At 42.1% G+C, this 24865-nt stretch overlaps 1 protein-coding gene across 1 annotated transcript in view; it reads left to right on the top strand.

Moving 5' to 3' along the window:
- Window positions 1-1695: 1695 nt before the first annotated feature.
- GLP1R (glucagon like peptide 1 receptor) overlaps window positions 1696-24865 on the top strand; it is a 54603-nt gene continuing 31433 nt past the window's right edge. The window contains exons 1-4 of the mRNA XM_054022854.1: window positions 1696-1758; window positions 2484-2637; window positions 4110-4220; window positions 22487-22596. Of these exons, the coding sequence (XP_053878829.1) occupies window positions 1696-1758; window positions 2484-2637; window positions 4110-4220; window positions 22487-22596 (438 nt within the window). The remainder of the gene's footprint in view (window positions 1759-2483; window positions 2638-4109; window positions 4221-22486; window positions 22597-24865) is intronic.

Here is a 24865-nt window from a genome sequence, read left to right as displayed (position 1 = left end):
GTTCAGAAAAAAATGACACTTTTTTTCTTTGCCAAAATTTTTTTTAAACTAGTGTATTCTGGAAAATCTAATGATCCTAATGTGAATAATCTTGGGTTTATATAATTAACTACAGCTAGTTTTTAATTAAAAATGATTTACACACCTTTTTTCAATACAGTATAAAGGGGTGAATTTGGTTTGCTGTGATTTGGGGGGTCATATGTAGGGATGATAACTAAATATTCCATGAAAATTTTTGTGAATCCTAGTAGCGCCATAAATTTAGGGCAAAGGATTATTGTCCAAAAGCTTATCCTGGATGTGCTGCTCTTTTTTACTGTTTCTAAAACGTTTCCCATGCAGTTGGAAAGAGATGAAACAATACCGTGTGACTTAGGTGGCCAAGCATACAAGAAGAATAGTGCCTGGTTACAATGAACAACCCGTGAACAACCCATAGTCTGAAAATGACTCATTCAGCAGGTTATTTGGTGAATATTCAGGAACAATTAATCCAATTGAAGAAAATGAGCTCTGGCTTGTGAATGACTTTCTAACCCAATAAAGGAGAAGGCCAGATTTTTCTAACTTTAGGCACCCAAATAAGTGGTGTGGTGTGTTTTGCCTTTTTGTTTTGTTTTCTTCCCCCAGACATCCAGAGCATGTAAGCTCCCTACAGCCTTCTGTGAGGACTATGGGTGAAATCTGACTGGCAATGCAGCCCTCGTTGGCAAGATGCAAAGCACTCTGGTCTGCATCAACTAGACAAAGACTATAACCGCTATTAAAATCTATACTTAAATACAGGCACTTAATAAATGTCCACGTTGTCTTTAGGCAAGTCAGTTCCACTCCTCATTATGCCGCCCGAGAGCATCTTTATGAATGAACATAATGATGATAGTGTTACTGGCTGCTCATTTGGGCTTCTGGGACATTTGTCACAGGAGAGTAACTCATTTGCTCATCATCAGAAGCTCACCCTGATCAGCGTTTTGCTGGGTTTTGTCCTGAGCTCTGATCTTCACGAACGTTACTAATATGTTAGTCAAGAGCAGAGGAGCACCTGGAAGCATGCATTGGCCAATAAGGTCCCTAGGCCCTCACATAGCTCATGTTTATGAGAGCAATATTGTCATGCTTGTATATCTGAGCATGGTTGTGATGTGCTCCCATTAGTGACCTCTATTCTGGGTTAGTTGCTCAAGGCAGAGGCTTGATGCGCAAATTTTTCTTCACAAACATTTTAAATGTTTCGAATTATAGGAAGGAGTACAATGCTGGCAGGGGGAACCTTAAAGCTCCATGTTCTAAAAATGTAGGGTCTAATTCTGTTCATGATTACACTAGTGTAAAATGCAAGGCAATTGAATGGGCTTCAGATGAGTCACATTGATGTAATGGAAAGAATCCAGCCCAGTTTTCTTTAAACTGTTGTATAATTAAAAAGGCTTCCTTTTTTTTTGGCCAGTTTAAAATGATACTGTGCAGACCCTTGGCTTCTCCCCACCCCCACAAAAAAGATTTAGATATGTGAAGGGATAAAAAAGGGCAGTTAAAGCAGACAGGATAAAATTACAAGGGTTATTTAATCTTCATGCGTCAAAGCATAAACTGATCAACAGCTGGGGTTAGATGACGTTTCCCCCACCCCGTGTTAGAGTATTGCACAATTAGGTTCATGCTGCTGGTTTTATGCCTTCTGAAGCATCCATGCTGGGCCATTCTCTGAGACAGGATGCTGGGCTAGATGGACCATTGGTCACTTACAGGATGGTAATTCTTATGTTCATAATTCAGCTTTTGCTAGTTTGATGTTTTTAAAAGACCACAAGGGAAAATGCAGGCAACAAGATGAGCCTGTCAGAGCCACCTAGGATGCCTACTACTTAATTCACTTGGCTTCACTATTGTCACATTAATCATCAGTGACCAAATGTAGAAACTTCTCTTCCTGAAACTCTGAGTAGCTGGCAGTAGGTGTCTGTGCAATGTGCAGAGGCATATCCCTGCCTTTTTTTTCTCCCCAAGAGAAATGTGCTAGATGTTGGAGCAGCTGCCACCCACAAGAGACAGTTAGAGGGGGAAGTTCAGCCCCTGCTTTGGAGGAGTGCTTGGACCGTGTCAGCTGAATGCGCTGGGTTCTCTTGGCCTCAATTTTGGGATCACAGAAGCTGCTGTTGGCTAGAAGTCCTTTTCCAAGAAGGCTCACTGATGTCCCTGCTTATTGGAAAAGTTTGTTTGGAGGTAATGAGTCAGAAAATGAGCATCACTCGTGACCATGACCTTTTCATGAAAATCTCCATACCATGTCAGACAGGTTGTGTGTTTCGCATTGGCCATCTCCTTGGTTGTCCTGAGACAAACATGCAACAGAGGCTCTTTATGATCATGAAACTCTGTATTTCCTTCTTCCTCTTTATATAGGGGTCTTGACAGGGCTGTTCTAGTACTTGCAGGGTAGATCTAACTGGGCTACAGCTGCGTTTTTATTTATCTAGGCTGTCTGTGAAGCAGGTGGTTTGGCTCTTAAAGTACCTGAGACCTTTCTCTTACAGAGTGCATATGGGTCCCTCTCTGAAGTGATGCAGAAGTGGAAAGAATATCAGCTCCAGTGCCTGAAGTATCTCTATGAGACGCCTCCTCTTGTGGCAGGTAATGCTTGGCAGGAATGGGATGTTTACTTTATAAAACATCTGCTAACTGGGGCAAGGAAACACAAAGTCCTCCCTCTCCATAACTCCATTTGCATTTCCATTCTCTCCAGCCCACTGATTGTGTTGCTTAAAAACCCACATTTTTGCATTGTTGCATCTGAAGCAGTGGGTTTTTTACCCATTAAGCTTATGCCCAAATAAATCCCTTAGTTTTTAAGGTGCCACCGGACTCCTTGTTGTTTTTGTGCGATAAAACCATTCATCTCTATGGCCCAAAGTATCTTGCAGTGCCATGGCTCATGTTTGGTTCCAAGGCAGGCGGTATGGTCAGTGCTGCCTGCAGGATGAATGCCACCCATGGAGTTCTGCAATGTGCCCTGCAGCCTTTCATATGGAGGAGCAGCCCGAGGGAGACGATAGGTCCTAGCAAGGAGTGTTCTACAGGGATCTTCAAGGAGAGTTTTGCATTGGACATACAAGGCCATATTCCATTTACGCTCAGTCCTCTTAATATACACCCACTTTAAGGGCCCTTTATCTGTCAGAGTGGTATAAAGGGGCCTTAGTGTAATGAGAATGCAGTTCATGGTCTCTATAGGCTGAAATGTTCTGTTGAAGATAAGGGCAGCTGCAATCTGTTCAGTGTTATGCTTGGCAAATTGCTGGGACTTGCTGACAATGCAGCCCACAATTGGACACGCCGTGGGAGCTCCTAGAGTGCCTCTGTGCTACAGTAAAGCTCTGAAAAGGACCACACGAGTCTCAAATTACATTTATAAAACACTGTTTTTAAAAATGTTATTCGTTTCCCCATAGCTGCCTCTGTTAGTTGTATTGCTACAATGGAGTGTATAGTGATGGCAGTAGTGGGAGGGAGACATTCATCTCCCTTTGTTCCATTATGCTCAGAGTGATCACCTCCAAGACTGATGGTTCAATAAATGTGAAGCTGTAGCATTAGCACATTGAATAAACTGTAATGCTGATCTATGGTAATTTGTGTGGGCATATCAGCAATGTATTAGTTTAGAATTCACAACATCATGACAGCAACCAGTTCTCAGGGAAATATTATATACAGCATCCATAACAAGCATATAAGCTGCTGAGAGAACCAACGTGAGAGACTGGGCTACACAAAGGCAGAGAGATGAGAAGGATACCTGGCACCGGAGCAGGATGGAAGCCTCTGGCTGCAGGTATTGTGGCACCATGGCATGAGATCTTTGCGATGTCACGTCCGCAATCATCCTGCCCATTTGTTCAGTCAGTGAAAGAGCAGCCTGGGAGGTTCAGTCCCTTCCCTTTATTCTTGTAAGGGGTTAGGATAAATGGTAAAATAAAACAAAACCTTTTACAGTTATGTGGTGCAGCTGCTTCACCTTCATTCCTCCTGTTTTCTGATGATTGCTCTTCATAGTGATCATGGTTCAAGGTCAATGCTTGATCCCATTCTCCATCTCTCTGCAGAAGGCAAGTTCTGCAGAAGGACATTGGATGACTATGCCTGCTGGCCTGATGGGCTACCTGGGACCTATGTGAACGTAAGCTGCCCTTGGTATCTTCCTTGGGCCAGCACAGGTAAGGGCCTGTCCTTTCTGGGCAAATCCAACCCCAAATGTGAGATGTTTGTCTCGCAGCAGCCTGTTAAACTTACACAGCCATTGCAGCTGAGACACTTAAAAGCTTCCAAAGAAGGATACTGATCCTAGTCCATCCTAGCTAATTACTTTGTCATTTTCCTTTTGCGGTAGGAGAGGAGGGTGGCATTATGCTCTGATTGGATCATCTGTGCCAATCAGTGTGTGGGTACCTGAATGGCAAGGAGCTAAGAATCAAGTAATATCTTATGCTAACCAGAACCAAATGTGATGCTTCTCAGATGCAAATCTAAAAACCTAGATAAAAGCTGTTAAGATGAAAGATAGAGCAACGTACAGTAGATAAATTGAAACTGGAGAGAAAGTGTTTTAATGTTCCTTCCTTCATTTTGCATTAATTTCTGGGATTCATTGCTCTCTGGTTTATTAGAATGTGGTCTGTGAAGAGGTTGTCACTGGGAAAATTCTGGCCTTAAAAATCTATGATGGGACCATTATGATTATGTTGTCTCATCTCCTGCATAACTCAGACCATGGAATTTTACCCAGCGATTCTCGTATTGTCCCCAATGAGTTGCAGAGCATATCTCTTTAGAAAGACCTCTAATTCTGATTTAAAGAGCCCAAATGTTGGAAATTTATCACCTTCCTCGATAGTCTGTTCGAATAATTAATTATCCTTTCTGTTGAATTAAGTACTGTAGGTATAGCTCAGTGGTTTGAGCATTGGCCTGCTAAACCCAGGGTTGTGAGTTCAATCCTTGAGGGGGCCAATTAGGGATCTGGGGCAAAATCAGTACTTGGTCCTGCTAGTGAAGGCAGGGGGCTGGACTCGATGACCTTTCAAGGTCCCTTCCAGTTCTAGGAGATAGGATATCTCCATTAATTTAATTTAGATTCTGTATGCTGTGGATTGTGGGGAAAGATGGCAGGGAGACTGTTACATCTCTCTGATTCTCTGTCTAGTTTTAAGCCAGCCCCAGTGGTATTTAGAGTAATTGGGGGATCTGCCTTAAACTCTCTGAATAGGTAAATTCCGACATGGCCATCTACCAGCTGGGAGTTGCAGGGTCATGGCTTGCGCACCTGCTTGTCCCTAGTGTATCCTACACTGGGGCTGCAAGGTGGTGATATAGGAGCTGGCTGCACTGCTATGCACCAGCTTGGGGGACTTCCTCACGCTCTGGGGGAAATCCTCAGCTGGGGAGATACGACCAGATTCCATTCCATTCCATTCGCCTGAACAGCCCAGAGTCTCAAATTATTTTTGTTGCCATGTAATGGGTTGCTGTGGCATACTTGCTCCTCACAAACAGCCTCCAGCATGATGTAAGTCACTCCTGTGTGTGTGTGCGCGTGTGTGTGCGCGTGTGCGTGTGAGTGCTGCAGCCAGCCACTCCTTGGTTCTTAGCAGTCATAAAAGTTATCACAGGGTGGACCCCAACACAGTCCCAGTGTCAGATTTCCTGCCCCCCCCCAGCCCCAGAAACACATGTCCTGTACTGCCCAGACCTCTTCTGGGCAGTACGGATATGTTAAATCCGTTATTCCTTTAAGGGTATAATATGCGGTTACCCCAAAGGGAGTTACCCAGATATTTCAACTTGAACATACTCGATTGTAGTTAATAAATTTGTTTTGTTGTTTTATCCGAAGAGACATTTTAAATGAGTACAAGTAATGAGGTGTAAATGTCAGAAATGGTTATAAGAAAAATAAATTAGGCACCAGTAAGCATTTTCTCTTTAACAAATTACATTAGAAACAAAGCCAAGTTTTTTTCACCACATGCTTTCAGCAGTGTTACTGACCATATTCTTTGTCAGGACCCCCTCCCCTAGAGTCTAACACCTGCTTCCTTTGTCTCTTCAGGTGCAATGAATGTGATAGGCAGAGAGGGGGTTCCCTTGGGGTGTTTGTCCTTCCTTTTTATAGGGTCAGTTCCCCTCATAGAAAAACATTTCTAGCTCAGAACCAGGAGTCAGAGTCTATGTAGAAAGATATTCCCTGCTGGTGGTGGGTTTTTTTAATTTTTTTTTATTTTATTTTTTCACCCGTTTGAACTTCCTTTGTGTTCCCTTCCTGCTTGATGATGACTCTGTTTACTGCTTAGATGCAAATTAAGCAGAGCATACATTCCTTTGTTTAGGATAGAGCTGTTTGCCAGCTTCTGTTTGGCCAGGGCAGTGGGGTTTGGAACATCAGAAAGGGGAATCTTATAACTTCATATACAATGTTGCCACATCTATTTTACCAGAACAATACTGATCAGCAAATTGAGTTTTCAGATGATACCTTAAAAGGCATACCTTATACCAAGATTATTACAGGAGAGAGATATTCTGTCACAGCTGCTCACTCCTTTTTCCCTTGCTGTCTGCAATGACCCTTACACTTTTCACAGTACTCCTTTACCAGTACCTCGCTCACACTAAATATCCATGTTGGAGATAATTTTTTCCAAGATGTTTATTTTGCATTTGTCTAAGGTGAATATCATATTCTTACTCTGTCTATATCTCTGATTTCCCTACAGCACTTTTGTATTATTTCTCTGCTGTTAGTAGCAATTGTCAACTTAGTATCATCTGTGAATTAATATGCTGTTCGTTTATCCCCTCCAGATCATTAATAAAGATATTAAACCTTTCAAGCTATTTAAAGATTTTCTTTTACTAATGCACAGAATCAATGTTTACCTTCCAATTACCTGACCTAAAAGCCCTTCAGATGCTCCAGAACTCTTTCCAATAGCTCTAATCTTTTTGGATATCTAATAACCTGCTTACAGGATTAAACTCCTTCCCTCCAGCAAACCCATTTATTTTCAATCTTTAAGACACTACGTGCAGTCATTTGATTGCTAACGACACTTGAAACCATCACTGCAAGAGAGAGAGTCAGAATTTAACACAATACTGTGGGGAATAAGTTGTCAGAATGTGCAATATCTTTCATATACTTTTGCAAATAAGTAAAAAATGAATTACTGTGAAAGAGTATTTGAGTGAAAATAATAGCAATGCTTTGGACTTCTATAGAGTATTGCACAGGAGGGTGGCAAAAGCCCTTAGACACAAATTAAGCCTCCCAATCTCCTTCCCTCTTCATTGCTGGTTATACCCCATATCATCCCCATTTGACATAAGGGAGTTGGGGGAGGGAAGGGGAACAAAGAAATAACACAAAAAGTTACTGTGAGAGCTGGAAATGTAACCTAGGAGTCTGAATTCCCATGGCCTGATTCATCACTGCACCCTACCCTAAGCACTGCTAAGTGGGGGTAAAATGCTGCCAGACTAGAAGGGTAGTGTGCTTATGCTTGTTTTTCCCTGGAGAAAAATGTTTCAAAAGATGCAGTGCAACAGTGAATTGGGCCTTCAATTCCCTCCTATAACCACTGAACCACACTCATTTTTTATCCTTACATAGCAATGCAGTCCCATAAATCCAAAATAGGCTCCAGCGCTTGTGGGTGTGGACCCCTAATTTTCTATTCTACACATGCTGAGAAGGGAGATAATAAAGTTACAAATGAGGCTTTGTTCAGGAAGTATCTCAAAAGGCTCTTTGGTGAGGTCTGATGTTATGGAGTGGGAAGTGCAACAGTTAAACATAGCTTGAGACGTGTGACCTTAAGCTATGTCTTCCCTAGAAATGCTGCTGTGGCACAGCTCTAGCGCTGCAGCTGTGCCCCTGTAGTGCTTCAGGGTAGACACTCACTACAGTGATGGGAGAGGTTTACCCGTCGCTATAGTTGATCCACCTTCCCAAGAGACGGTAGCTAGGTCGACGGAAGAATTCTTCCATCAACCCAGTGCTGTCTACACTGGAGGTAAGGTCCAGCTTAACTACATTGCTCAGGAGTGTGGATTTTTCACACCCCTGGGTTGAACTAACTTTTTAGTGTCGACCAGACCTTAACAATATGCTTGACTTTATGCCTGGGGGTCATCCAATTGATGGAGGTTAGGATAAGCAGGGCCGGCTTTAGCAGGTGCGGGGCCCCATGCCGGGACGCGAATTGTCTTGCACCCCTGGCCCCGCCCTGACTCCGCCCCCTCCCTGCTCCACTGGATCCCTCCACAAAGCCCCACCCTGGCCCCGCCCCCAGCCCCACCCACTCACTGTCCCATTGGATCCCTCCCCAAATCCCCACCCCGGCCATGCGTCTTCCCCAAGCACACCGCTTTCCTCCTCCTCACCCCTCCCTCCCAGGCTTGCGCTGATCAGCTGTATGGTGGCACAAGCGCTGGAGGGAGGGGGGAGAAGCAGGACGTGGCTTTTTTTTTTTTCCCCCGGCTCTGCCGGCAGCTCCGGACGTTGCGGGACCCTCTTAGGCGTGGGGCCCCATTCCCGGGAATCGGCCGAATTGGCTTAAAGCCGGCCCTGAGGATAAGCCTACACTTAAAATGCTACAGCAGCACAGCTGTGGTGCTTCAGTGTAGACACTCACTAAAAGGACAGAAGGGGTTCTCCTGTCACTGTAGTTAATCCCCAGTGTAGACAGTGGTAGGTCGAAGGAAGAATTCTTCCATCCTAGCTACCACCTCTCAGGGAGGTGGGTTAAGTCAGTTTAACTAAGTCTTTCAGGGTGTGATTATTTTTCCCCCCGCACCCTGTGAGATGTAGTAATGCCGATGTAACTTTTCAGTTTCGACCACCCCTTAAGAAGTAACTTCTCTTGTCAACAGCTCAGTCAACTGCAGGATTTTTTGCATCTTCCTCTCAACATCTGCTATTGGCTTCTGATCTGGTATAGCAATTCCTATGTTCCCAATTTGTGAAGTGAGGCTGTAGCCATTGCAGATGCGATGGAGAGTGTGAATGCTGCTCCTGCTGGGGATAGAACATAGAAAGCAAAGTAAATGGAAAAAAACTAGCAGTACTATTTGACCTGGGTAGTTATCACATTAGGGCTCAGGGATATACGTATCATTTTGTGTTAAAAGGTAATCCGATTCCATTTAGCCAGTTACATTAACAAGCCTGAACTGGTGCCAGTTGGAGTAGAGGGCTGGAAAAAGACCCCACACTGTGAGTGCTTGCAGTGAGAGATTTTTGTAATGCAGGAACTCTTCTTGTTCATACTGCAGACTTGGCCAGCTTTGTATTTGAGCAGCTACTCAGTCTTTCTCATTCACAGGTCCCATTCTCCGTCACTCTGTTCTGGTGGGCTATCAGTCTTAGCACCAGCCTGACTCATGGCTTTGCTGATACATGTAGCTCTGCAGGGTGACTAGCAGGACAGGAAGTTGAAAATTATGTGAAGATTGTTTTTTCATCCACTTAGCCATTAGCACAATCCCTGATGCTATCAGCAGTCTCCTCTTCTTTGTCTGCAGCCACCGACTTTTCTCAGGAAGGTGTAACTGTGTCCCACAGCATGGTAGCTTCTGAAACTGCCTGCATCAAACTGGTAGCCTATACTATAGTGCCCTGACCAGGGAGGGTCCGAACAAGTGGTCATTCTATTTTAGAGTAAATTGGGGGGAGTCAGAGAAAATTCTCCCATCTTTGAGGGGAGGCAAAGGTCTGCATTTTCAAATCCATGTTCCTAAAATTAGGCACCTAAATCCATATTTAGACATCGAGCCATGAACATTCAAAGGAGCTGAAGAGAATTAGGATCCCAGTTCCAGGGAATTACGTAACAATGGCCTGAATCGGAGAAGTGCTAAGCCATACTTCATATCAGCTTTTTGCCCTCTGCCAGACTTAGACCAGCAGTTTCCAGTCCCAAGCTGTCTGGGCTGACATGTGAGTTGATCAGCTAAGGTCCTGGCTGAATCTGCTGTAACCTATAGTGGGGGTTTGTCACTCATGAGCCTGAGACCGGAGGAAGCACGAGGCCCTAGGGTTTAGTGCTAGTCAAGGACTTGGGAGACGTGGGGCCTAGTCTGTGTTCAACCACAGACTTCCTGTGTAACTTTTAAGCAAGTCATGCAGGCCTGGATCCACAAAGGGCCTTAAGTGTTGTGACACCCAGTGTTGCAGTGCCTAGAAGACCACTGGTACAGCACTGCAATCTGCAAAGCCTGAGGTTCCTATACAATGAATGGGGAGAAATAGACAACTAAAAATGCAATCCACCATAGCCAGCATGCTAGGCGGGAAGTCACCTAAGCTAGCCAATAGAAGATGCCAACAAGAGGGGTATGTCCCAAGCCCTGGACCTCTTAGGGTTTGGCACCTAAGTCCAAGCCTACCTTTGCTTTCAATCCCAACCAGAAACCTCTCTCCTGGAATCAGGTGGCTTAGGTGTCTAAGTAGTTTTTTGGGAGAAAAAAACCTGCATTGTGCCACACAAAATGGGAGGTGATGCCTGCCTTGTGACTTTTAGCCCAGGGGTTAGCACACTCACCTGGGATGGTGGTAAATCCAGGTTCAGTTCCCTACTGTCTGCCAGAAGTGGGAGAAAGGGTTTGAACAGGGGTCCCCCACACCTGTAATCAGAGCACTTCAACCACTGAACTATGGGATATTCTGATGTGGGAGGTTTAAGTTGGACATTAAGAAAAATTTCCTAACTGTCAGGGTGGTTAAGCACTGGAATGAATTGCCTAGGGAGGTTGTGGAATCTCCATCATTGGAGATTTTTAAGAGCAGGTTAGACAAACACTTGTCATGAATGGTCTAGATAATTAGTCCTGCCACGAGTGCAGGGGACTGGATCAGATGACCTCTCAAGGTGCCTTCCAGTCCTGATTCTATGTGGAGCTCCCTCAGTCTCTCCTGTTGAAGCTGCTCCACTTTGGATAAATAATTAGTTACTGGGCCAGACAGAGTGCAAATGACTCTAGTTTGGTTGTTAGGGTACCCATCTAGGAGGTGGGAGGCCCAGTTCCTCTGCTCCAGGAACTGTTTAATTATTGATACACAGTGGAACAACTTAAACAAGAGTTTGAGCTCTTGAGCTTAGGCGGGAGATAAGTGTCTGGATGCTTAGACTGAAGCAGCAGTGCACATGTGCATGCTCAGAGGCAGAAACTTAAGCACCTAGGGAATTTCTACAGCAGGAATTTAGGTTCCAAGTGAGTGTAGGCACCTACAGGGTTAGGTGGCAGGTGAGTGGGGGGCATACTGGATCACAGTGGAGCCTAAAACTAGGAGTTAGATGCCTAAGTACCTTTGTGAATCTGGGCTGTAGTGTTTCTGTAGCTCAGTTCCCCATTGGTAAAATGGGGATAGTAGTGCTGCCCTACCTCCCAGGACACTTGTGAGGATAAAATGCATTAGATTGTGAGGGGGTCAGATGTGGTGACGGAAGCCATACAAGTACCTTAGCTAGACAGACTGTGGTTTAGAGCAGTTCATGCTTTATTGCATGTTGAGTGGGAGGTGAGCAGCTGCTGTGCACCACATTCTAGCAGAGAGGCTCAGCATCACAGTAGGGATGAGCTGGCCAGCGTATCAGTCACTAAAGTACTACCTTATTCCCGTCTTCATTATATGAAGTACCAAACATCTGCGCCCCCTGGCACTGTGTGTGTACTGCAGTTGTCTAGATAATGTTTCCAAGACTGCGTCTGGCAATGACAGCACGACATACTTTGGAGGATGCTTACCTGTTTTTTTTTCTTCTTGTGGGCAAGTCTCAGGGCATTCTGCTATGGGGAGAATTTGCTGATTGCAGCATTTCAGTCAAAATACTTTAAAGATGATGTTAAATTATGTTTTTCCTGTTGAGACTGTGTAGCAAATGTTCATCTGATTTACCTGAAGCAGGCCTTTTATATTCCTGCTGCATGAAGCTCAGATTGGGTCACCTGACACGATATTGGAGTCCTTCTACCTAACTGTTTAGTTGCTTTGATAACCCAGAACCATCTCCATTTCCTATCTGCGTTAGGTACTTCTATTTGCTCCAACACCATAGCAGCTGAGCATCTCATGATCTCTAAGGGATTTATCCTCACAATACCGCTGTGCTCCAGGGAAATACTATTATCCCCATCTTACACATGAGGAACTGAGGCACTGGGAAGCCAAGGTCACACACAAAGTCTATAGCAGAGAAGGGAATTGAATCTAGGTATCTCAAGTCCCAGCTTAACACCCTAACTGCTGGACTATCCTTCCTCCTTCCTGTGATTCCTTCTCAGTGCTCGTGGACACGACCTGTTCATCTTCTCAGGAGACCAGTAACACAGGGCTTAGCGAGCCACTTCAGATAAAATAAAGCCTAACCTGAACTGATGCTCAAAACTTAATCTTCAAAGTCTGAGGACGCTGGGGTAAATTTTTCTGTTTATTTCCATAGTAGCCTCTGCATCTCTTGGCCTCAGACAGGGCTGGGTTGGAAATGTTGAACAAGTGTGAAACAGTTCTCTTGTGGTTTTCCTTAGTCCTGACAGAATGTTCTAGAGGACCTGTTCCCATGAAGGTTCCAGCCCACTTTTAGACCAACTCTAAAGTCCAGAGAAGCCAAGGTAAAAGCTTTCAGTGACTCCAGTAGGCTTTGGATCAGGTCTTTTGTGAACACAAAGGCTTCAGAGAAACTTCTGCCTGAGCCAAAGCTTTTGAGATTTGATCACTAGTAAACCTACAGAGTGACATTTTGCACTCCGTTACATACAAGCAACCCTGCGGAAATCTGGTAACCATAAAACATGGCTGAAGATACTGTGACCTTTTGTATGCACTGAAGTCAATGCATTTGAGGGGGTGCAATTGAGGGCAACTATGTACCTCGACGTACCATCGGTTAGGAAATTTAAAGGAAAATAGCAGTGCCCCTTTGAGAGAAAGCATCCACTTCCAGTTACTGTCACTGGCTATGCATCTCAGTATTGTTACATTTTTAAAAATTTAAGGCCAATTGCCAATAATGCTGTATGGACCTGGAAAGTTTGGAGCAGCTAGTACAATTCATTTTACATTTATGTCCTTTGGGGTTCTGATATTTTATTGTTTAATAGCACTAAATCCTCTTAAATAGAAAATCTTCCAGAGATAGTGGTTCCAAACACGACTTATGTGCACAGTAACCACATCAGTTGTTTTTTATGTATACTGGGGCACATAAAGGTTAGCTGCAGCCTGGTGGAGCATAGCCATGTCTCAGTACCATATGACAACTAATATGTTCCCTCTCTTCTTATTGTTTCGAGTAGCTCAGAAGTTAGTGGCTGTGGGTGTGTGTCTGTTGATTTAAATTACATTATTTGAAACATAAGCATTAAGTAGATTATAATGAAACACTATGTCCAAGATCTTTAGTTGCTACTGATACACACATTTAGTAGTTATAAATAGAGATGACACCAGCTCACAAAATTCAGATCTGGAGCCAAACTCCCCCGAAGTTTGTGGATGTTTGTATCCAGGGTTTTGCTTCAGGATTCATCCCTAGCTGTGCTGTTCGATTCAGATGACCTCCTAATCTACTGTGATCCTGGATAACTTTCACTTAATTCAGTGGGCTGCCCAGTAGTAGCAGGCTCTGCAGTGGGCTTGTAACCAGTCAAGACAGTGGTCCCCAAACTTCTCCTGTCACCCCACCCCCCTTACCAGTAATGGAATCTATCCACGCCCCTGCCCTGCCCCGAGAAGTTTCTTTGGTTTAGGCCTCCACAGCAGTAACATCTCCTTTATTATATAAACAACCTCTAAAAGGAGTTTAATTTAAAATGTGGTATAAAGTAAAGGTGGGTAGAGGGTTCACTACACCCTTTTCCTCTTACACCAAAATTAAGTTTGTAGTAGGCTTTCAAATATGTTAACTTGAGCTCGAAAGGGACCAGATTATCTCCCTAGAAGAGATGTTAATTTGCATTTGCCGACCCTGTAAAGCAATTCAAATTTTAAGTTTCCTTCCCTGGACTAAAAGTTGTCTCAATCTAACAACAAATTCACTTTGCAAATTATATGAAAACTCACTTACTGACAGGAAGTTTACCTCTGACTTTATCAACCTACATCTGTTTATAAGATGATAAACTCTAAAACATATGCCACTCTTGTTTCAAGGACAGAAATATGGACTGTTGGAATAAACAGTCAGAAATTTCATTATGAGAGATACAATGGAGGGATATATGTGTCACAGCTCAGGGCAACTGCACCAGCTGCTTGTATGTGTGTGGTGGGGAGGTGTTGACATGTCAATACTTTCTTATATGCTTGGTAGGACTGTGTTGTTAACTGGGATTTTTTTTTTTTGTCCGAGTGGCCTTTCCAGTTAAAATAAATACAAATATATTATAGTTATTATAGAAGTACAACTCCCCACCAAGATGTTTTTTTCATTAGAAGTCTCAGGTGAAGAAATATATAGCATCTCATTAAGGGGACAATCAACTTTACATCTTTTAATAGAAACAAAGTATGCTCTTGCTAGGTATTGATGAAAGAGAATGTTAATCCAGTCATTAGTTAGTAACTAAGGTTCTGAATTAAGCATTAATCTTGTATAGCAAGTGCTTTGCTGAAAAGGGACTAAGGCTATTATCTAAATGTCCATTTTCCTTATCTGAAAGTTACCAGCTAGTTGGAAGATTCACTTTCCAAGCCCCAAAGACTAGATTCTTTTTTTTTTTTAATTATGTAAACCTAGTATTTATCAGCAGTGTTTCCCTATTGAATTCTAAGAGTTTGTCTTCCTCTGAGACACACACACACACACACACACACACACATTCGAATTCTGATCTCTTTGGTGTAAATCAGAAGTAATTCCATTGAAATCAGGCAGAGTTATACATGTAAGAACAGAATCAGAGCCCCTATGAATATAGATTGCCAGGATTGAATGAGTTTGGAACTCTTTGCCTTTTTTATTTGTTGCTATTCCTCTTAGTTTTTGGATCCCTTACATATTAGTATATAATATTTATTGAAAAATACAAAGATTTTCTGAGACAAAATCTCACTTTTCGTAGAAAGATGTACACAGACGTATACGTACAGACAGTCTAGGATATCCTAGTAATAGTTTTATTTTATAAAATATATATATTTAAAAATCCATCCCCCTTTCATTTCAAAACAGTTTAGCACTTTTAAAGTTAAAACTGTGTTTGTGAGCCTGTGCAAAATGGCTGCAGTTTTCCTTTAATCTGGCAAACAGACTCTCTTATCTGCATTGTTACCCTTTCCCTCTAATATTTTGCTGTGAACTTCCCCCTGAGAGTTTTCTGTGATAGGCAAAATCCTCCACCACCACCACCCCTCACCCCCCAAGAGATCCTGTCACTTATTCTGGAATTATGACAAATAAAGACTCCTCCTCAAACACACTCCAAATGATGACTTTTAGAATTTATATTCATCACCTTACATTTTGTTTGAAAAAGAAGGAAGTCCTTATGGGTGGCATGTTTATGAGAAAACCCAGTTTTATGGCTTCTTCCATGAAGAAAATGACAGTAGTGCTGGCTTGTTGCCAGCCTCATTTTCCCTTTCCAGCGCTAATTTATTCTGCTTTCTGACAATCAGAATAACAAGAGGTGAGTTAGGGAAGAACAGGAGCAAGTGCTCAATCGGCATAATTGGTCTTTCAGCAAAAACCGGCTTGCATACACACAACCTGCTTGATGACTGTCCCTAGAGCTTAGTGAAGTGGGGCAGCAATCTCTGTCAAGTGAATACAAATGCAGAGACTCCTGAGAGATTGTCCTCACCCTCACTTGGATGAGTGACAACAAGCCCTTCCAAGTTTATACACATGAGCAGTCAACTAGCTGTGGATTTTTGATGTTTAAAGAGTGTATTTTAACCTCAGCAGGAGAAGAGGGGCTCTCAAAGCCATAAAGAGACGTTTTACCTACAGACAGTGAAGAACACATGAGAGGAAAGGCAAAGAATGTGGGATACACTGACTATAGAATCTTGTAGGAGAATCCAACCTTACGATAAGGATATGGGATGGTTTGAGTTTAGTAAAGTTGGGTTGGAAATTAAGTTTGTAATAGATGTGTTAGTACCCATCCATAACTGTAGTCAGTGAAGGTAGCAATACCTACAGTTAAAGCTGCCTGATGCTTCCTAAGATCCTATATTCAATTGTTTATAACTTTGCCAAACTTTAACTGTTCAAGTTGAAATTTTCTGTGCTGAGAGTCTGCATAAAACTGAATTATTTTTGGAAGTTTTAGCCAAAAATCTTCAGCTTCTTCCCAGACTGAGATTAAGGAAAATGGTGTTTTGCTACTATTAAAAAGAAAATCTGTACAAGCTTTTTGGTCAGAAGCTTTAGCTTTGGCGGCTGGAGTTGAAATTTGGAAAGGGGTATTTTGTCCTGATGTCAGATGTGCTTTTTGCTGATCCTGTGACTGACCATGAGACCTCTGCCTTCTTCCGCATGCATGATGGATGGTATTCTGTGAATTAAATCAGGGGTCAACAAACATGTGGACAAGGGAGATCCAGTGGACATAGTGTACTTAGATTTCCAGAAAGACTTTGACAAGGTCCCTCACCAAAGGCTCCTATGTAAATTAAGCTGCCATGGGATAAAAGGGAAGGTCCTTTCATGGATTGAGAACTGGTTAAAAGACCGGGAACAAAGGGTAGGAATTAATGGTAAATTCTCAGAATGGAGAGGGGTAACTAGTGGTGTTCCCCAAGGGTCAGTCCTCGGACCGATCCTATTCAACTTATTCATAAATGATCTGGAGAAAGGGGTAAACAGTGAGGTGGCAAAGTTTGCAGATGATACTAAACTGCTAAAGATAAGTTAAGTCCAAAGCAGACTGTGAAGAACTTCAAAAAGATCTCACAAAACTAAGTGATTGGGCAACAAAATGGCAAATGAAATTTAATGTGGATAACAATGTAAAGTCATGCACATTGGAAAAAATAACCCCAACTATACATACAATATGATGGGGGATAATTTAGCTACAAGAAGTCAGGAAAAAGATCTTGGAGTCATCGTGGATAGTACTCTGAAAATGTCCATGCAGTGTGCAGAGGCGGTCAAAAAAGCAAACAGGATGTTAGGAATCATTAAAAAGGGGATAGAGAATAAGACTGAGAATATATTATTGCCCTTATATAAATCGATGGTACGCCCTCATCTCGAATACTGCATACAGATGTGGTCTCCTCATCTCAAAAAAGATATACTGGCACTAGAAAAGGTTCAGAAAAGGGCAACTAAAATGATTAGGGGGTTGGAACGGGTCCCATATGAGGAGAGATTAAAGAGGCTAGGACTCTTCAGCTTGGAAAAGAGGAGACTAAGGGGGGATATGATAGAGGTATACAAAATCATGAGTGATGTGGAGAAAGTGGATAAGAAAGTTATTTACTTATTCCCATAATACAAGAACTAGGGGTCATCAAATGAAATTAATAGGCAGCAGGTTTAAAACAAATACAAGGAAGTTTTTCTTCACGCAGCGCACAGTCAATTTGTGGAACTCCTTACCTGAGGAGGTTGTGAAGGCTAGGACTATAGCAGAGTTTAAAAGAGAACTGGATAAATTCATGGTGGTTAAGTCCATTAATGGCTATTAGCCAGGATGGGTAAGGAATGGTATCCCTAGCCTCTGTCTGTCAGAGGGTGGAGATGGATGGCAGGAGAGAGATCACTTGATCATTGCCTGTTAGGTTCACTCCCTCTGGGGCACCTGGCATTGGCCGCTGTCGGCAGACAAGATACTGGGCTAGATGGACCTTTGGTCTGACCCGGTATGGCCTTTCTTATGTTCTTATGGTTGTGCAGTGAAGGAGACTGTTGTCTTTAGGACCCTACCTTGTTTACTGCAGAAGTTGGAAGGTGACTAATGAATGAGGCAGGGGAGTGCTGTAAGAGAGAGGACAATCTCATGGTTTAGGCGGTTGAAAGCTGCAGTGGAGAACTGGATTCTATCCCTGCCTCTGCTACAGAGTTCCTAGGTGATGCTGGCAAGTCACTTCAGCCAAAATGTTCACAGATGCCCACTCATTTTCTGGGTACCCAAATGGGGATGAAGATAATGCAACCTCACTTCACTGGGGTATTGTGAAGGTTAATGCATTGATCTTTGTAAAGAACTAAGATACTAAATGAGAGCACCATAAAAAAGTCCATGAGAAAATTACTAATTCTGTGTTCAGTGCAGAGGTTGTTTGGGGTGGTTAAATAAGGCCTAGAGCCACACACTGAGTTGTAAGGATACAAGAAATAGGGAATAGCTACCCATTTTGTGAGCACTATTCATCCAGGGCACTGAATGAGGCAGGGAGGGCCTTGTGGAAAAATAGTAATGATCATGTAATTAAAAATCGTATGAAGATATATATACGGATAAGGGGGCTGAATTAAAACATTGCATTGTATCAGGGGGGTAGCTGTGTTAGTCTGAATCTGTAAAAAGCAACAGAGGGTCCTATGTCACCTTTAAGACTAACAGAAGTATTGGGAGCTTTTGTGGGTAAGAACCTCACTTCTTCAGATGCAAGAAGTCACATTGCATTGGTGACTTTAATTCTGGCATTTCCTAACTTTGGAGTGCTTGACTTTCTACCTTTAATGTTCTTTTAACGTAGTTTTTGAGTATAATAATAAATATTGTCTGCACATATTAAATACAAGATCCACTGAGAAACTAAAACTGTGTCCCAACATAAAGGGAGTCTGATGCCCCATTTATGGGGAACAGGGTTAGTACAGTTAGAAGCTTACATAGAACAGAGAATGTTCCAGCATGGAGCGCCACAAAACTGTGGCCTTCCTATCCATAGCAACCGCCTCTTGATTATGCAGCACAATTCCTTTCTGCCTATCACCCACCCCTTTAGAACAGAACTTTACAATACACAGACAGAATAAATAGAATACAAGATTCAAGGGAAAACAAATGCTTACTGGATATTTAAAGCCAGAAATACGTGATGGGAAATTCCTGATCGGTTATATGATCAGTTGCACCTGTGTTGACCAGTGGAAGACTGTTCCTCAGCATCTGTTCAGCCCAGTTTTAAATATCCCTGGTGCAGGAGCTAAGAATATAATTTAGGATACTATGGTGATGAGCCCACTGTAAATATATAGCTGGGTAAATAGGTTTGCAGTAAAAGCTGGAACCCCTCTTCCCCAACAAGTTGAGACTGCTCATGGGTTTCATGCTGCCAGCTGCAGTTTGGACTTCAAAGCCAAATGCAGGATTCCTGGACTTAGTGCGTGTTTATTGCCAAGAAACTCAAGTATGGGAGTGAGACATTTAAACAGTAACTTCCCCAGCAAAGAACTGACTGCATGTACACATCCAGTGAGCTGTGCGCTCATGCCATATTGAACGATAAACTCAGCTAGGAATGAGCTGAGATGAGTTCTTCAAAGGAGGAGAAACTCCTCCATTAAAATGTGTTGTCTTCCCCATTGAAGGTCAAGTCACTTGATCAGGGACCACATCAATCTGTGGCAGAAAATCATTCTGTTGTTACTCATTCACTACAGAGTCACTGCTGCCTTCGAGAGAAAACTGTTATCTTTTCCAGAACATTGGGAATTCATGAAACTGGCAAATTCTAGAATGTCACATTCTTTGTGGAAGTTTAAACATGAAAGGTCTATACTGCAGTTCAGAAGTGTGATTCTCAGCCTGGGTAGGCAGACTCACGTGAGCTCTGTTTGAACTAGTATGCTAAAATTAGCAGTGTGTACGTTGTGGCATGAGTGGCCAATCAAGGTAGCCTCCTGAGTTTGGATCCAGGGGTTTATGTGAGCTTGGATGTCTTCTAGCCCATGTCTTCACCAGTGCCACCACTCCTGTTTTTAGTGTTTTCCCAGCTGCAGTGTAGACATACCCTTGTTGATCTTAAATTCTATATAATTACAGTACAAAAAACGGATCCTGAAGAAGCAATAAGGTACTGCCATTTAGATCTAACTTTTTTAAAAGCTAGTATACTTAGCTTTGGGTCAAGGCTGATCATTACATGCTGGGTCTTGTAGTCTCTGCATCCTACAGAGTGTGATATTAAAAACGAGGCGCTTGGGCCTCTTTGTAGGAATCCTTAGCCTCCTTTGGCCTGTGGATGCATCTTGGTCATCCCACATTTTAACTCCTCATCTTGTAAATGGTTTGGGTAGAGAGTTTTGCAATAAGCTAATGAAGTAGAAACACTGAGGTTAAAGTATGAAGGATCGTATGGTCCAGATTGGCTTATTACTGCATTTTGTTTTGTAATATTTTAAAGATAAACCTGTAGCATCTTAAAGGTGAACTGCTAAAATGGCCTTTCATTTCAATCCAAGGTTACTAACGCTTTCTGTGTAGATTCAAAGCTTTCCTTTATTTCAGCCATTATTCTGACTTCTGGAGTAGAGTTAGTGGCTCTAACATTAATGTCCTCTGCAGCAATTCACCTGCCTAATGTCATCCACTAAATCTTGAGGAAAATTAACCCTTTCTGTTCACTACTGTTCACCTAACAAGCAATCTCTGGCAATGCAGCAACATCTCCTACAGTTTTCACAGGTTATAAATAAAGGGAGTGGATGATGAAGCATTCAAACAAAGTGGTTAATAAATATGAAATATATTACATGCACAGGCTGCCTCTCTTTCTTTCTTTCATAGACCCAGAGAGAGACAGACACACTTACTGAAGAAAATTCTCTACTGGCTTATAATTTTATATTATAATATAGCTATAATACTAATAACAAAGTACCAAACACCAATTAACAAGCAAACCAGTTACCAATTTCAATACCAGTTAGAATACCAATTTCAATACCAGTTAGAATACCAATTACCAAGACAATTACCAGTTGCAGTGAAATCACTATATTATATTATTTTGTATTATAAGTTAAAATAATTTTAAACCCTAATTTTAAAATCAAATTTAAAAAGTGAAAATTGAAACATTTTGGTTTTATCAAAATGTTTTGATTAACCCCAAATGATTTGTTTTTGTTAATTTTGTTTTACAGAAAATGTTGACTTTATTTTCCAATTTGGAACTTTCTTTTTTTAAATGTCAGAATTTCCCACAGAACAGAAATTTGGAGTTTCGATCAGCTCTAGTTTGTAGTAAGCAGGAAACTGGTTGGCTTGGTATATTGACAACAGGATATAGGCTCAATCTGGATCAGATTGATAGTGAGTCAAAGCTGTAATCAAAAGGCTCCTTGATGACTTATGTAAAATGAATTAATGCTCTCTGGTCAGTTTCTAGTGGGTACATGTCCATGTCGCACTGCTGTCTCAGCAAAGGGCAGGGGCTGAATTGGCCCTGGTGATCAAACTATGGTACCTTCTCAACCAAGAGGTGGTCTAGATTGAGGCTGAGGCATGTTAGAAGCTACAGTGTTTGGGAAGCAGTTTGCACTGCTGCTGTACCTGTTTTGTGGATAAGTGTTGTTGAGTCTCCAGCATGTTTTCATAGCATAATTAGAGAGTCTGTTCTAAATACATGGATAAGACTTTTACCAGCACAAAGTTCCCTTTACTACAGTGTATCTGAAAGATCCCCCCTGTTCCTACTTTTATTTTGATGGTTCAGTATAGTTCTATTTTATTGTATGCCTTTTAATTTTATCTCATAGCAGGAGGCTTCTAACAGCCTCTGAAGGGCTCTTGATTTGTTGTGGGTTTTACTCTTTGAGTGAGTAAAAAAATCTGTGGGCAGCTTAGAGAGATTTATGGCTCAATTTTTAGAGCAGAGGTTTGGCCAAGCATCCACATTTTTGTGTGCGCATCTTAGTATACCCTTTGAGTGTTCCCTGTTACCACTGTTACTAATTTTGGGACTAGTATAGGCAAAGAGAGGAGGGGATATGTGGTCTTTGTGTTCCTCTATCTCCTGAGCAAATCTGGGTATTTGCTTACATTCCTGGTAAGACAACTTTGTAATGTCTCAGCTTGCAGGGAGACTTTGGCAGGAACCTGCACATATGCATACATACTACAGATGGGCTTAAGTCACAAAGTTCAGGATCAAACTTTCCTAAAGTTCTGGGGTGTTTGAATCTGGGCATTCAGTTTAGATCCATTTTTTCTCCTAACAAAATACATGCAGTTTCCTCACCAAACAGAGATTTGTTTTCAGCCACAAACTCTGTGGGTTATTGCTGCTGAACAGTTGGCGCGCTCTTTGGCGTACTCTTTGTAATGTTGTTCTTGGAAGCTGTACACAGTTGGCTGTGAGAATGAATGAATTGAAGTGTTTGTTACAGGAAAGGAACAAGGTGAAGAATAGCTGTAATAAGGCGACCGGTGAGGGGGAGAAGGTAGGCTAAGCTTTGCAGTTGTTCTATTCTTCTTGCCAGTAAGTCTGTGTTCTTTCCCTCCTTGTTGTTGGCAGTGCTCCATGGACAAGTTTACCGCTTCTGCACTCCTGAGGGCACTTGGCTGCTGAAGGAGAATTCCACCCAGCCATGGAAGAACATTTCTGAATGTGAGGCATCAGATGGGGTAAGGAGAAGAGGTTTTGCCTATAAAAAATAGTAATAAGTCAACACTTACGTATTATTCCTACTGAAATTAGCTTTTTCAACCTGATCTCTCTAACTGGCCCCAGTGAGTCTAACAGTAAGAAATTTTAAGGCTCTCCATTTAATCTCGCTTAGTGTTTGGTGTAGATAAGAGCACTGGAAGAAGTAATGCAGACAAGCACAGTGCTGATCCAGTAAACAGATGCTCAGTTCAGCCTAGCATAATACTGTGATCCACACAATAGTATCAGGAGGGCCGGCTCCAGCATTTCTGCTGCCCCCAAGCAAAAAAAAAAAAAAAAATGTCGCAATCGGCCGCAGCAATTGAAGAAAAAAAAAAAGCCGCGATCGGCGGCGGCAGTTCAGCGGCAGGTCCTTCCCTCCTAGAGGGAGTGAGGGACCTGCCGCCCCTGAATTGTCGCAGGTGCCGCCCCTCTCCCTTGGCCGCCCCAAGCACCTGCTTGTTAAGCTGGTGCCTGGAGCCAGCCCTGGGTACCAGGCGAGAAGCTGCAAAGCCTTAGGAGAGAACTGAGTTGCCTTTAGTTTTCTGCACAGGGATGAAATACAGTAGTGTTAACTCACTCTGGTGAAGACATTTAATGTTCATCTCTTTTATTTTCTTCCCACAAGGGAACTCTGTCAGGGCAAAAATAATGTCCTTCCCTGTGTTGCTAATAATAGCTTGCATGATTAAAATTAACTGAATTTTTAAAAAAATAATCCTTTCCGCCGTTTACCTTGACAAATGGGAAGGAACGAGTTGAAAATCTGAAGTTGGAAGGCAGCGTGGGTAAAACTGATCATGAAATGACAGAGTTTATGATTCTAAGGGGAAAACAGGAGAATAAAGACTATGGGCTTCAAGAAGGCAGACTTTAGCAAACTTAGAGAATTGGTTGGTAGGATCCAGTGGGAAGCAAGTCTGAGGGGGGAATAAAAGAGTTCAGGAGAATTAGTAGTTTTTTAAAGAGATGTTATTAAGGGCACAAAAAGCAAATGATACCAATGATTAGGAAAATTAAGAAGTATGGTAAGAGGCCACCCTGGCTTAACCAGGAGACCTTCAGTAACTTGAAACTTTAAAAAAAGAGTCATACAAAAAATGGAAACTGGGTCCAAGGATAAATATAAAAAAACAACACAAGCATGTAGGGACAAAAATTAGACAGGCGACGGCAAAAAATGAGATTAAACTAGCTAGGGATATAAAGAGTAAGAAGAAAGCATTTTACAAATCCATGAGAAGCAAGAGGAAGACCAAGGACAAGGTAGGCCCATTGTTTAATGAAGAAAGAAAGACAATAACAGAAAATACAGCAATGCCCAAAGTGTTAAATGCCTTTTTTGTTTCAGTTTTCACTAAAAAAGTTACCAATGATCAGATGACAAATATAGCAACATCAGTGTAAATGAGGTAGGAGCTGAGGCTAAAATAGGAAATTAACTTGTCTAAGTAATTCTTCACTTGTTCATGTCTTCAAGCCGGCAGGGCCTGATGAAGTACATCCTAGAATACTTAAGGAACTGGCTGAAGAGATCTCTGAGCCATTAGCCATTATTTTTGAGAACTTTTGAAGGATGAGAGAGATCCCAGAGGACTAGAAAAGGGCAAATATAGTACTTATCTATGAAAAAGGAATAAGGACAACCCAGGGAATTATAAACTGGTCAGTTTAACTTTGGTACCCAGAATGGTAATGGAGCAAATAATCAATCTGTAAGCACCTAGACGAAAATAAAGTAATAAATAGCACTCAACTTGGATTTCTCAAAAACAGATCATGTCAAATCAACCTAATATCCTTCTCTGACTGGGGAACAAGCCTTGTGGATAGGAGGGAAGCAGTAGATGTGATATATCTCAATTTTAGTAAGGCTTTGATACCGTCTCACATTACCTTCTTGTAAACAAACTAGAGAATCATAGCTTAGATGAACCACTGTAAGGTTGGTGAACAATTAGCTGGAAAACTGTACTCAGAGTAGTTATGAATGTGCCACAATTGAAGTAGAAGAATATATTGAGTTGGGTCCTGCAGGAATCTGTCCTGGGTCTCCTTCTATTCAACATCTTCATAAATGATTTGGATAACAGCATAGATAGAGAGTACACTTATAAAACTGGCAGATGGTACCAGGCTGGAAGGGGTTGCAAGCACTTTGGAGCACAGGATTAGAATTCAAAATGATCTTGGCAAACTGAAGAAAAGGTGAAATTCAATAAGGACAATAATGCAAAATATTACACT

Source organism: Malaclemys terrapin, chromosome 3 (assembly GCF_027887155.1).
Source record: "Malaclemys terrapin pileata isolate rMalTer1 chromosome 3, rMalTer1.hap1, whole genome shotgun sequence".
NCBI lineage: Eukaryota > Metazoa > Chordata > Testudines > Emydidae > Malaclemys > Malaclemys terrapin.
The sequence above is the reverse complement of the archived record's forward strand: the minus strand, read 5'-3'. Positions and strand labels throughout refer to the sequence as shown.